The sequence below is a fragment of the Narcine bancroftii genome, chromosome 2, assembly GCF_036971445.1.
Source record: "Narcine bancroftii isolate sNarBan1 chromosome 2, sNarBan1.hap1, whole genome shotgun sequence".
Lineage (NCBI taxonomy): Eukaryota > Metazoa > Chordata > Chondrichthyes > Torpediniformes > Narcinidae > Narcine > Narcine bancroftii.
Window position 1 is genome coordinate 348,526,175 of NC_091470.1, and position 14,002 is coordinate 348,540,176.

The following is a 14,002-nucleotide window of genomic DNA, read 5'->3' on the forward strand; positions in this document are numbered from 1 at the left end:
TGGTGGGCATAGGAGACTGCAGAAATGGTGAGGAATGGAAGTATGGGAGGGCCCAAATTGATAATCTAGTGGGGGCAAGAGAAAGACTTGATGGGGTGGGAATTTTACAAGGAAAGCTTGACAGAGGGAAGTTCCTAGCTGACAAGAAGTGGCATGGGAAAGAATGAACCTGCCAGAACCTTCAATGCTCATCTTCCTTTTGCAACAGCGTTTTCCGAGCGCTGGCAAGCTCAACCATTTACCTTTACTGTAAATAAGTTTACCATGTAGCCTGACTTATTGTCTCACCAGGAGAAGACATTTAAAATCTGCCAAAATAAAATTAACAGCAGGGATATCTGGAATGTGTTCTTTTATTTTTAGTCAATATTTTCGTCCTAATCTCCACATGAACCAAAGTGGGAGGGGATATTAATAATGAAGTCAACGCATTAAAGAAAAAAGGGACACGTGAGAGAATCTGGAGCCAAACACAATCTGCTGGAGAGAATCAGAAAGTCAAGCAATGAATGGTCATTGTTTCGGATGGGAATGTCTTGATGAGGGGATGTGGTCTGAACTGTTGACTATTCTTTTCCTCCAGATTACGCTGCTGACCTCCTCCTGCAAATTGTTGCTTGCATTTCAGAAAATGTCAAAAAGTAACTAGCATTCCCCCAATTTTCAACAATATATTTCTACTGTTCAGTCGGAGTTTATGTCACCATTAAGAAGAGGAATGATATTACTTCCCAGCAAGTTCCTGCCAGCAATATTTACCTGCAGCACTTGGTGGGCAGCTGACCACTGCAGGCTCGCCTGCTGCTGTCTTTGTCCATACCATTGAGTTGTAGTTTTCTTCCTGACAATATTCATGAGGTTCTGAAACAAAAATTGTGCCGTGGTTAATGTGAATTCTTTCCGTGAAGCTCCAATAACAATACATACCACAAGAGAAAAGGAAAAGAAAGATTTAACTGTTGTGGAAGAATAAACCGCTGACCTTGAAATGTAATGAATTGGAGCTTGATCAAAATGTTGAATACACTTACATAAAATATTACAGACGCTGGAAGTCTGAAATAAAAAAGAGAATTTGCAGAAAATATTCCATAGGTCAGGCAGCCAAGGATGAAGCAATAAACTAAGTTGATGTTTTAACTCAATAACTTTGCAGTATAACTGTCAAAAGTTAGCAAAAAACTAGATTTATCGAGAGCAGCCATTCTCAATAGGGGCAACAGTACATTTAACAGGGGCCAACTGACTCAAATTATAAAATATTATTTATATTTATATTATTTATGCAGAGTACAAAAGAAAAAAAAAACTTAACCTGTCTGCTTCACAGGGAAGGGGGCCCAGAAACTTTGAGTAGAGTCCCCGCTCAGGGGGCTGGAGCCAAAAAAAAAGGAGTGAGAACGTCTGATTTAGAGTAAGGGGAACAGGATAAAGCAGAGGCAGGGTTGTTGGGAAGAAAAGCAACCACTGAAATAATGATGGAGTCAGTAAATGGAGACACAATAGAAGGCTGGAACATATGTGAAGACACAGAATTACTGCATGAAAATGTGCATGCAAGGTTTATGTTCTAATATGCATCATTAAAAGATGAGGTGTTAAGACTCTCAGTCAGCTTAGACAGCTTTTGAAGGCAAAGCCCAAATGATCTAAAGAGCATCGGAAAGGATAAAATAATGTCATCCTGGAAACCTGGGGTCATTTCTGTGGACTGATATTCCAGTCATCACTAATTCCATTTTTGGTCTCCTTGAAGTTGGGCAGCATGGGCCTGTGGGACTATACTGTATGTGTGTCAAAATATTTACGTTATGTGAAGGGAAAATAAAACATGACTTTTATTTCAATGAGGTGTGGCCCCCATTGGAGCCTGTAGGCCCCTGTTGAGAATGGCTGCACTATGCTACCAAACCAATCTTCTTGCTTTATTTAGGTAAATAAGTGAAGAACAGGAGAATGGATGTAATTGCACTTGAGAGGATACTGAAGAGATTCTCCAGGGATGGATGTATCAGTTACAAGAAGAGTCTGGATAAGCTGTACTTGTTTTTCCCTGAGAGGAAGAGGAGGCTGATAGAAGCAAAATAAAATTATGAAAGCGATCAATATTGACCTCTATCTGGCCGGAGCTAGGCGACAACTCTCAGACAGCTACTCTTACTTACCACTCTACAGGACCCTACCAAAACTCATCACACCACTGTATTGCATCCTCTTATCTCCCTGACACAGCCTACAACTAAGGTTTGTTTCCCAATCCCGCTCCTATTTCTACCTCCTACTCAGCATGTCTGTGTGCTCCTGCCCCAGCAAATTGGTCTCCATCGCCATGCCTGTTTTGTCCACCTGTCCCCCTGTCCAGTACATCTGGGACATTTCTCACACCCTCCTTAACTTCAACAACTTCCTGTTCCCTGAAATCGATCGCCTTATGTTTACCATGGACATCCAAACCCTCTACATCTCCATCCCTCATACCAAAGGCCTCAAAGCAATTTGTTTCTTTTTGAACAATAAACCCAATCAATCTCCCTCTATCACCACCCTCGTCCGCCTGGCAGAAATTGTCCTCACCCTCAATAATTTCTCCCTTGACTCATCCCACTTTTTGCAGGTCAAAGGGGTAGCCTTTGGTACCCAAATGGGCCCCAGCTGTATCTGCCATTTTGTTGGCTACATGGAGCAATCCATGTTGTAAGTCTACACAGGCAAGGCCCCTCATCTCTTCCTCCGCTAAATCAGTTACTATTTTGGAGCTGCCTCATGCACCCATGATAAGCTGTTTGACCTCATCCACTTTGCTGCCAACTTCCACCCCAACCTCAAATTTACTTGGTCCATCTCTTGCAACACTCCCCCTTTTCTGGATCTTTCTGTCTCCATCTTGGGAGGCACACTCTCAACAGACATTTTAACATCTTCTTCAAACCCACCAACTCCTACAGTGACCTCAACTACACCTCATCATACCCTGTCCTGTGAGGATTTCATTCCATTCTCGCAATTCCTCCGACTTGCCACATCTGCACCCAGGACAAGGATTCCTTGTACTCACCTACCACCTCATCAGCCTCCTTATCCAACATCTCATCCTCCACCATTTCTGCCACCTAGCACATTATCCCACCACTAGACACATAGTCCCCTCTCCTTCCCTCTCTGCCTTCTGGAGGGACTGCTCTCTCCGTGACTCCCTTGTCCACTCCTCCCTCCCAACCAATCGTCCTCTTGGTACTTCCCCCTCTGAATCTGGGGCACCTCCTCCCTCTCCATGATTTGGGGCCCCAAACAAACTTTCAAGTAAAGCAATATTTCACCTGTGAATCTGCAGGGGTCATCTACTACATCCCATTGTGGTCTCCTCAACATCGAGAGACTGCGAGATCACTTTATTGAGCACCTCAGTTCTGTTCGCCACAATAGTGTGGATCTCCCTGTAGCCATCCATTTCAATTCCCCTTCCCATTCCATTGCTGACCTGCATGGTCTCTTGCAGTACCAGATGAGACCACCCGTAAATTGAAGGAAAAATACCTCGTCTTCCAACTGGGCACCCTCCAACCAGATGGTATTAATATCAACTTCTGGCTTTCGTTAACCACCCCTCCCTTGACCTCTCACTTCTTTCCCCCATTGCCTTCCCACAGCTCTCTCTGTCTCTCCCTCTTTTCCATCTCATTTTGCACAGACATAATCCATTTTCAACTCTTCCCTTATCATATCCAATTAACAACTTTTGTTGGTTTGGAGACCACCCCCAGTGAACAGTGCCCGTAATCTTAGATTTACTTTTTTTTTTGTCTCATTCTGCTTATTCCTTGAAAAAGGGCTCAGGTCAAATCATCGGCAATATATCTTTACCTCCTATGGACATTGAAATATCAGCTGAATTCCTCTAGCATCTTGGTGTGTTTTTACTTTAAAACATTGACCTGTTATCCATTATTTTAAATATGTTGCTTGCAAATTCACAAGATTATGCTGTACCAGTACAGTTTTGTGAAAACTGAAATAAATGGAGAACATTCTGAAAGTACTCAGAGCATCAGGCACCAACTGTGGAAGAGAAACAAAGTAAGTCAACAGGTCAGCATTCTAGTTCTGTTGAAAGCATCTTGAATTTTGGGTCTTAAATTTACTCAAGAGGTGACCTTTTGGGATGAGGATTAACAAGATCGGTCAGAAAGGTGTGAAATGTTACTGTTCTCCACCTATGTAGAACAATGTTGCTAAGTTATGTGGCACAGAGGATGCGGGATGTCAGATGTTCTGGCAAAGCATGGAACAGTAAACCTGATGTAAAAGTTCAGCATTAATCCTGCAGAATGATGGATCAGTCTTGAGATGTCATACAGTCTGCTACTTCTCACCTATTTGATATATCCTTAAGAAAATCATGGAAAATGTGAGGGCATCCACTTTTGAAAAAAAATTGATCTGACTATTATTTAAACTGCACACATATCACATAAAGTTAGATAGCATGTTGTGGTGAAACCACCATTGTGTATGTAAATTATATGGTCTTCTATGTTTGACCTTGTTCTGACTCTGGCCAGCTCATGACTCCTATCCCCCATAAAGGCTGTCATGCCACAACCCTGCCCCCAGTTCGAGCCAGCAACACAATGGATGCTGTCCATCTCTTGTTAATAAAAAGCCTTCATTTCCAGTAACTTCAGTCTTTGCATAATTGATCATGCATCAGATAACAAATGGGATGTTGGCCTTCATTGTATGAGGGATTAAATTTAAGAGGAGGGTATTATGCTGCACTGGTGAGGCTGGAATGCCAGGTGCAGTTCTGGTCTCCTTAACTGAGAAAATATACACTGTCCTTACAGGCAGTGCAGAAGAGGTTCACCAGATTGATTCTGTAAGGGAAGGGGTGATATAATGATGAGAGATTGAGTAGCTTGGGACCATATTCATTTCAGTTCTGAAGGATGAGTGGGTGGTCTTCTGAAGGCACCTAAACTGTGAATAGAATCGATAGACACGGACAGGGAGGTTAGTTCCACTGGCAGATGAGATTTAGAGGAATAGATTGAAGACTGAGATGAGGAATAATTGTTTCTCCCAGAGATTAGCAAATTTATGGGATTCTCTCTACAAGGAAACAGTGAGGCTTCCTCACTTAAGAAACAGATAGATATATTTTTGAGGAATATGAATTTTGAGGGTTATAGGGAACAGACAGGTAAGTGGGGGTGAGTTCACAGCTAGAGCAGTCACGATCCTATTGAATGGTGCATCAGGTTCATATGTTCTTTTATTCATTAAAAAAATTACCTGTCATCATTTAAACCATTAACAGAGGAAATAACCTGAACCTTATGAGGAGCTAGGATAGATAGCAATGATTGTCTCTAATGAGTACTCATTAAGAGCATTGGAGTTAACGCAGTGTAATTGAAGAATAACAGCCCTACTCAATGAACATTAGACCTATTGGCCAATGTTGAATCCCCAGCTGAGTTATAGCACCATAAAAAATATACTTCTACAACAGAAATATTTCCCATTGTCTCAGAAAAGTGGCTGGATGGTTCAGGCTTGTAGGCTGGAAGGGCCTGCTCCTGTGCTGCATCTCCAATCTAAAAATTTTAAAAATTAATGGTAAGACATCCAAATTCACAGCAAATACAGGTTAGCAATATTCTAACAAATTTTTACAAAATAACTTAATGTCAGACTTTGAATGGTGTAAGGTGATGCTTGCACTGTGAGCTGTACTTTTCAACACTGCACTTGTGCTCTTATCTCTCTCTCATACCACGTTACTTCCGGTATATCTCATACATATTCATTATCATGACATCCCTCCTTTAATCAGAAATAAACTTTACCTTCACTTACCAATATCGCTTGGAAACCTACAAACATCGTAACTAATGGTAATACTATAACTCAACTACATAATATTTACTTCCTACAGCACTCATACATGTAATTTATGATATAAGATTAAATACTGTCCCAAAGTTCTTATTAAAACTATGGCACAAAGTCTTCGTATCGTTTGGGCGCTTTCCGGTTTCGTTTCGGCCTGCCTGCGATATTGTCGTCGCTTCTCGGTTGTTCACTCTCAGCGTCGGCAATACTGCTCGCCACGGCTTCGGGTCTTTCTGGCGCTCTAGTCACTTCATCAGGAGTGCTGGTAACTGCCTCTGGAACATCATCAGGTCTCTCAGTTTCAGCATCTCGTATTGGCCTTTCAACCTCTTCGCTCGATGTATCTCTGGACTGGTACCTTTTTACACCTGATACATCTCTCTTATACAGGACTCCAGTTGGAGACTTGACTGTCACCATACTGCCACTTCTGGATACGACAGTATAGGATTGATGGTAATAAGGTGTGTCTAGCTTACCACCAGTTTCATATCAAATATGTTTTAGAGCTGGCCCGCTGGCTGCCGTGCCAGTATAGCGCATACACAGCTAATACTACAAATCCCAGAATGCTTTGCAAATGCGTTGGCGCCGTCCCATCAGCCCGCTAATCGCCGCCACCTCCTCTCTTTACTTTCATTAGCACCTGCGACCTGTCGCCAAACTCACATGTAATAAACCCCTTACGAAAAATGGCCAAACGAAAGACAGAAAACAGGACCTTTCAAGACAGGTGGGAGGCAGACTATATGTTCATCATTTTAAAAGACAAACGTGTTTGTCATTGAAGCAAGTTGTTTTTTTTTGACTTGTTGGGTTGTGAAAAAAAATACATTTAAGAGGAGCTTAAAGGCTATAGAGAAATATTATTTATTGAATATTTTATTTCTCATTTAGTAATGCTTCTTCTGGAAAGAGTTTAACCAAAACTATTATTAAACATTTATTTTAAGAAGAAAAAGTTGAACATTACATATGTTGAAAGAAGAGAAAACATGCAGATGTTGTTGAAAATTTTCAATAAATATTTAGTTTGGCCCACGACTTAGTCCAAGTTTTTAATTTTGGCCCTCTGTGAATTTGAATTTGACACCCCTGCTATAATGTTTCCTCCACCTTTTATCCTCCTGTTCTTTCACACCTAAAACAATAGAATCCTGTAATATTTAGCTGTCAATCATGTTCCTCCTGCAACCAAGTTTCACTGATGGCTACAATATCATATTTCCATGTGTCAGTCCATACTCTAAGCTCATCCACCTTTCTTGCAATGCTTCCTATATTCTTGCATTGAAATCTATGCACACTTGAGAGAATGTCCCCAACTACATTTGTTTGATTACCATCACATTTACCACTATCCCCCCATTAACTTTAACATTCTGGTCCTTCTCTCCCTTCAAATCCAGGTGTCCATTTACACTAATCGCCACCCTCATTATGACTCCCATCCCTCTGCCAAACTAGTTTAAATCCTTCCCAACAGCTTTAGTAAATCTGCCCACCCGGATATTGGTCCCCTTCTGGTTCAGGTGCAGCCCTTCCCTTTTGTACAGGTCAGACCTTCCACAGAAGAGATCCCAATAATCTACCAATGTGGAACCTCTGCCCTCTACACCAACACTTTAACCACACATTCATCCATCACATCTTCCTATTCCTACCCTGCTTTTTAACTTCTTTCCTAACTATATAATCTTTCTTCAGGAAAGATCATCCTCACTTCCATCTCTGTCATTGGTCCCCATGTGGACCACGACATCTGCCTGCTCACCCTCCCCCTCCAGAATGCTGTGTACTTGATCAGAGAAATCCCTGACCCTGGCACCTGGGAGGCAACATACCAACCAGGAGCCACGATCTCATCTAGCAAATCTCCTATCTGGTGCCCTAACCAGCGGGTCGCCAAATAGCATTGATAGCATGGAAAACATTTTTTTTCACTATCTCAGTACATGTGGAAACACACAATTTTTAAAAATGTATTAGTACCTTTCCTATATTTCAAATTAACATGCAATATCATTACATAATAGATCCCAAATAATTTTCAATTTTCACTCCCCAACCTCCCACCATCCCTAATCTCTGAAGATAATTTAATCTTAACAGTATTCACGTGGTTAAACTGTAACACGTTCAGTATGATAACTCACTGCAGAAACTTTTAAGATCTGCATTTATGAAAAAATGCAAAGATCAGGGCTCTCCTACCATGAGAGTACAAAGAGATATAAACATAATGTAGTTATGATGTTTAAATATTTGGAGTGTGCAGTTCTGGTCACTGAGCTGAAGGAAGGATGTTATTAAACAGAAAAGAGTCCAGAACATATTAAACAGGATGTGACTGGGAATGGACAGCCTGAGTTATACAAAGAGGCTGGATAGGCTGGGCCTTGTCTGTGGACCATAGGAGGCTAAGGTTGAAGTAAAAACACAACACTGAAGAAACTCAGCAGGCCAAACATTTCGGGCTTGGGCCCTTCATCAAGGTGTGGAAAAATGTCAGCAGACATCTGAACAAAATATTAGGGGGAAGGGTTGGGGGAGGAGCACAGACGCAAAAGCAGGAGGTAATAGGAGGATAAGGGAGGGAGGGCCCAGCATCAAGCAGGGGTTGGAGGGATGGCTCTGCGAATAGAGAGGGAAGGGAAAAGGAAAGGAAGGGTGACTGTAGAAAGCAGAGGTCGATTTTAATGCCATCCAGTTGGAGAGTGCCCAGATTGAAAATCGAGTGTTGTTCCTCCAATTTATGGGGGATTTTGGTGGGATAGTACATGAGACCATGGACAGACATGTGAGTGGGATGCAGAATTAAAATTGTTGGCCACTGAGAAATTCCTGTCATTGATGCAGGCAATGCAAAGGTGCTCAGTGAAATGATCTCCCAGTTTGCACTCAGTCTCCCCATTGTAGAGAAGGCCACAAAGGAAGCACTGGATGCAGTAGATCACTCCTGCAGATACACATGTAAAGTGTTGCTTCAGTTGAAAGGACTGTTTGGGGCCCTGAAGGAGGTGTGGCACTTCCTGGGGCCACAGGAGAAGGAGGGCAATTGGTGGGGAGGGAAGAGTGGACAAGGAAGTCATGGGTGGAGCAGTCCCTATGGAAGGAGGAGAGGGGAACAAGTGTCTAGTAGTGGGATCATGTGGTAGGTGGTGCAATTACAGAGGATAATGTGTTGGATGCGGAGGCTGGTGGAGTCATAGGTAAGGTCAAGTGGAATCCTGTGTTTGTCACATCAGGGTGAAGAGGGGACCAGGGCAGATGAGTGGAGAATGGAGGAGATACAGGTAAAGGCTAAGTTGGTGGTGGAGGGGAATCCACGTTTGTGGAAGAAGGTGGACATTTCAGATGATCTGGACCAGAAGACCTCATCTTGGGAACAGATATGGTGGAGATGGAGAAATTGCAAGAAGGGAATAGAATCTTTGCAGGAGAGTGGTTGTGACGAAGTGGGTAGGGGAGTCCAAAACCACAGAGCATAGATTTAAAGCGAAAGGGGAATGATGCATAAGGGACTTGAAAGGGGATTTTTCACATAGTGATATGTGGAGCGAGCTGTCAGAGGAAGATATTTAGACAGAGAAATGGACTGGAAATCTTTCAAGGCATATGGGCCAAAGAGAAAAAAATGGAACTAACTCAGGTAGACAACTTGGCCAGATGAATGAGTTGGGCTCCAGAGCCTGTCTCCATGTTATATAACTGTATGATTCATTCACTTTGAACATGGGGCTTGAGAATTTGTCCTAAATGTAGTCAGAAAAATAACACCTAACGCAGGTTATTTTGCTTTGAAGTTCTGTACATATTTCAATGCAAAATAATGTGGCCAAAACATACCATTTTCCATGAATCAATGTGGGCAATCAGTGTAATAAAATCACCATGGCATTGTTGGTGTAGTGGTTAGCGCAACGCTTTCACAGTGCTAGCGATTGGGACCGGACCAGGGTTCTCCCCGTATCTGCATGAGTTTTCTCCGGGAGCTCTGATTTCCTCCCACCATTCAAAAACGTTCTGGGGGTGCAGGTTAATGGGGTGTAAATTGGGCGCTGAAATGACCTGTTATTGTGCTATACTGTATGTCTAAATTTAATTTTTTTAAAAATCAGAACAGAGCACAGTGTGCCAGGGTGAAGAAGGGAGTGAGAAACTCTTCCAAGATCACAAGATAAACAACACTTAACTCTCTGCCCAGCACAGTTACAGAATTTGATGCGTTTTAACTTTTGCCTCTCTGAAAAGCATCCCCAAAAATAATCCATTTGTTAGTTGTTTCTAAAAACCTGTGATTTCCACAGCAGGAACACAGGCCTGAGGCTTTTGCTCATGTTTTACCAATTGCTATGGACTGGGTTGAATTGAATATGAATCCAATAAAACCCAAGTATTGGGGTGCAATATAATGAACCTCTGGAATAAAAGCAGTTAGAAGAGATGACAACATTTTGTGAACATTACAGACAAATAAATATATATATATTTCTTTTAGACAGTTTTTTCGACAAATACCCATTCACTGGCCAGGCTCAGAGACGAATAAGTACAATGGAAACACATCAGAGACTACAGTACAGATGCTGGAATCTGAAGCTAAACATAACCCACTGGATGAACTCAGTGGGAGAAAAAGGCATTGACTTTTTGGTCGAATACATGAGTGTAATTTGTGCTAAATTTTATACTACATTGGTTTTAGACACAAGCAATATCTTAGGCAAGAACTTGTACAGTGATTAATTTAATGCACAAAGAGATCGCATATATTTGGCCATTTTGTGGTTAAGGTCAGAATTCATTCACAAGTGACTTTTGAATTGGTTAAACGTGGGTTAAATTACTGTTTGGCTGTGAATCATCAAAGAGGCATGGACATGGAAGATAAAGTCAATCACAGCGTCATAAAGTTATACAGGATTGAAACAAAACTTTCGGCCCAACTTGTTCATGATGACCAAAATGTCCCACCATCATCAACCTGCCTGCATTTTGCCCATATCCCTCTAAACATATCCTGTTCAACTATCTGGCCATTTTTTTCTTAAACATGACAATATTCCCTACCTCAACCATCTTCTGCAGCATCCCCATCCTTCATACAATTCACTACTTTGGTATCGTTGGCAAATTATTAGATGGTTTTATTGTTATACCAAGCTATGCAGTCCAAGGTGGAAAGTGAGTAGAACAGGGGGCTAAAAACACAGCCCTGTTGTGCTCCGGGACTGATGAAGATTGTGGAGGAGAAGTTCTTACCAATCTTCACTGATTGTGGTCTGGACATGAGGAAATCGAATAACACAGTGGGGTGTTAACTGCCAGGTCTTGGAGTTGGCTGATCAGTTTTGAGGGGATGATGGTGTTAAATGCCAAATCGTAGTGGATAAAGAGCATCCTGATGTATGCATCTTTGCTGTCCAGCTATTCCAGGGCTTTGTGTAGAGCCAGTGAGATGGTATCCACTATAAACCTGTTTCTACGGTAGGCGAACTGGAATGAATCCATGTAACTGCTCAGACAGGAGCGGATCTGCTTCACCACCAGCCTTTCAAAACACTTCATCACTGTTGATGCAAGTGCTACCGGCCGACAGGCCTTAAGGCAAGTTACTGCACACTTTCTGGGCACTGTTATGACTGATGCCTGTATAAAGCAGGTGGGTACCATGCCCTGCTGGAGAGAGATGTTGAAGATATCTGTGACTACCTAGGTAAGTTTGTCAGCACTGATTTTTAATACCCAGCTAGGTATTCCATCTGGGCAGGATGCTTTCCTCAGATTCACTCTTCTGAAGGCAGCATGTATGTCATCCTCAGATACAGACAGGATGGGAATATTAGGGGATGAATGAGTGCGGAGGGATGGTTCTTTGCTCATACTCATCAAATGCCCTCATCAAATCAGGCGTAGAAGGCATTGAGTTCCTCGGAGAGAGAAGCTTTGCCATTTGCTACTTTATCAGACTTAGTTTTGTAGCAGGTTATGCCACAGCTGTCAGGTGCCCCTTGTTGTTTCCATTTTCTATTTGTACAAGCATTCAGTGGGCACATACTTTTGTCACAGGAAAAAAACTTGCACAACATAAGATTTTTACAAACACTGACTACTAAAAATTAGAGGGAATATTGCTGTTCTCCCTTTATTATTTTATCCTTCACCTTCAGAAGCAAAGCACATATTCTAATTACAATAAGAATGCTGATTTGTAAAGTCCGAACGTATGTAAGGCTTACAATATCTCTGCTCAATAGCTGAAGGTACTCGGAATTTGCTGCTTTATAACCTTGGACAGATTGAGTTTCTACATTAGAAAATGTAATTCTCCCTTCATGAATCATAGAACATTACGGCACAGAAAAACAGGCCACTTGGTCCCTCCAGTCTGCACTGACCACTATAACCTGCTCCTATTCCATAACCCTCCAGACCTCTCCCATCCACGTAGCTAACCAATTTATTCTTAAGATTGAGTCTGCACCCATCACATCAGATGGAAGCTCATTCCATACTCCCACCACCCTCTGAGTGAAGATATTACCCCTGATGTTTCCCCTAAACCATTCCCATTTCACCCTAAAGCCATGTCCTCTCATATGTATTTCTCCTAATCTCAATGGAAAGAGCCTACTCACATTTAGTCTGCCTATATCCCTAATAATTTTATAAGCCTCTATCAAATCTCCCCTTATTCTTCATTCCAAGGAATAAAGTCCTTACCTGTTTAACCTTTCCCTCTAACTCAACTCATGAAGATCTGGCAACATCCTCATAAATCTTCTCTGCACTCTTTCAATCTTATTGATATCCTTCCTGTAGCTAGGTTACCGGAACTGCACACAATATTCCAAATTTGGCCTCACCAAAGTCTTATATAACTTCAACATAAAATCCCAACTCCTACACTCAATACTTCGATTTATAAAGGCCAAGATGCCAGAAGCTTTCTTTACAACCCTGTCCACCTGTAATGTCACCTTCAGGGAACAAAGTACCTGTATCCCAAGGTCTCTTTGCTCCTCTGCACCAACCATTTGCAGTGTACATCCTTCCTTGATTTGCTCTTCCAAAATGCAATACCATCAGCCCTTTACTGGCCCATTCTCTCATTTGGCCCAGATCCCTCTGCAAGCTTTGAAAATCTTTCTCACTGTCCACTACACCTTCTATCTTGGTGTCATCAGCAAACTTACTGATCCAATTTACCGTGTTATCTTCCAGATCATTGATATAATGAACAAACAACAAAGGTCCTCTTGAGGCACACCATTCGTCACAGGTCTCCAGTGTGAGAAGCAACCATCCACTATGACTGTTTTCTCCCACACTGCCAATTTTGAATCCAGTTTACAACCCCTCTATGTATACCCAGTGCCTTAACCTTCTGAACTAAGTTCCTACGTGGGACCTTGTTGAAGGCCTTATTGAACTCTGTAGACAACATCCATAGCCTTTCCTTCATCTACCTTCTTGGTAACTACCTTGAAAAACTTTTCAAGATTTGTTAAATACAACCTACCACGCATAAAGCCGTGCTGACCATCCTTAATCAGCCCATGGCTGTCCAAATACATATATATCCTATCTCTCAGCATTCTTTCCAATAATTTACCTACTACTGACATCAGGCTCACTGGCCTGTAGTTACATGGTTTGCTTTTGGAGCCTTTCTTAGACTGTGGGACAACATGAGCCACTCTCCAATCTTCTGGCACCTCTCCCGTGGCTAAGAACATTTTGAATATATCCGTCGTGGCCCCTGCAATTTCAATACTTTTCTCCCTCAAGGTCCAAGGGAATATCCTATCCAGCCCTGGGGATTTGTCTGCCTTTCTTCACTGTAAGGCAGCAAACACAACTTCCTCCTTAATCTCCATATATTGCACGACACTTCGATTTGTTTCCCTTCCGTATGCACTAGCTGTTTCCTGAGTAAATATTAATGCAGAAAAACTGTTCAAGATCTCTCCCATTGAGTGAGACTTCTCACATATTTGACCACTCTGATCCTCTTTGTCCCTTGTTATCCTCTTGTAGAAAACCTTCGGATTTACCTTCACATTATCTGCCAAACACCCCTCATGGCTTCTCTTTGCTTTCC

The 14,002-nt window shown here is 42.0% G+C and overlaps 1 protein-coding gene across 7 annotated transcripts in view; it reads right to left on the minus strand.

Annotated features, from left to right (window-relative positions):
- Nucleotides 1–14,002, minus strand: part of adgrb1a (adhesion G protein-coupled receptor B1a) — a 651,114-nt gene that overhangs the window by 328,169 nt on the left and 308,943 nt on the right. For all 7 annotated transcript variants that reach the window (XM_069922257.1, XM_069922254.1, XM_069922256.1 and 4 more), the window contains exon 8: nucleotides 760–861. In XM_069922257.1, coding sequence (XP_069778358.1) covers nucleotides 760–861 — 102 coding nt within the window. The remainder of the gene's footprint in view (nucleotides 1–759; nucleotides 862–14,002) is intronic.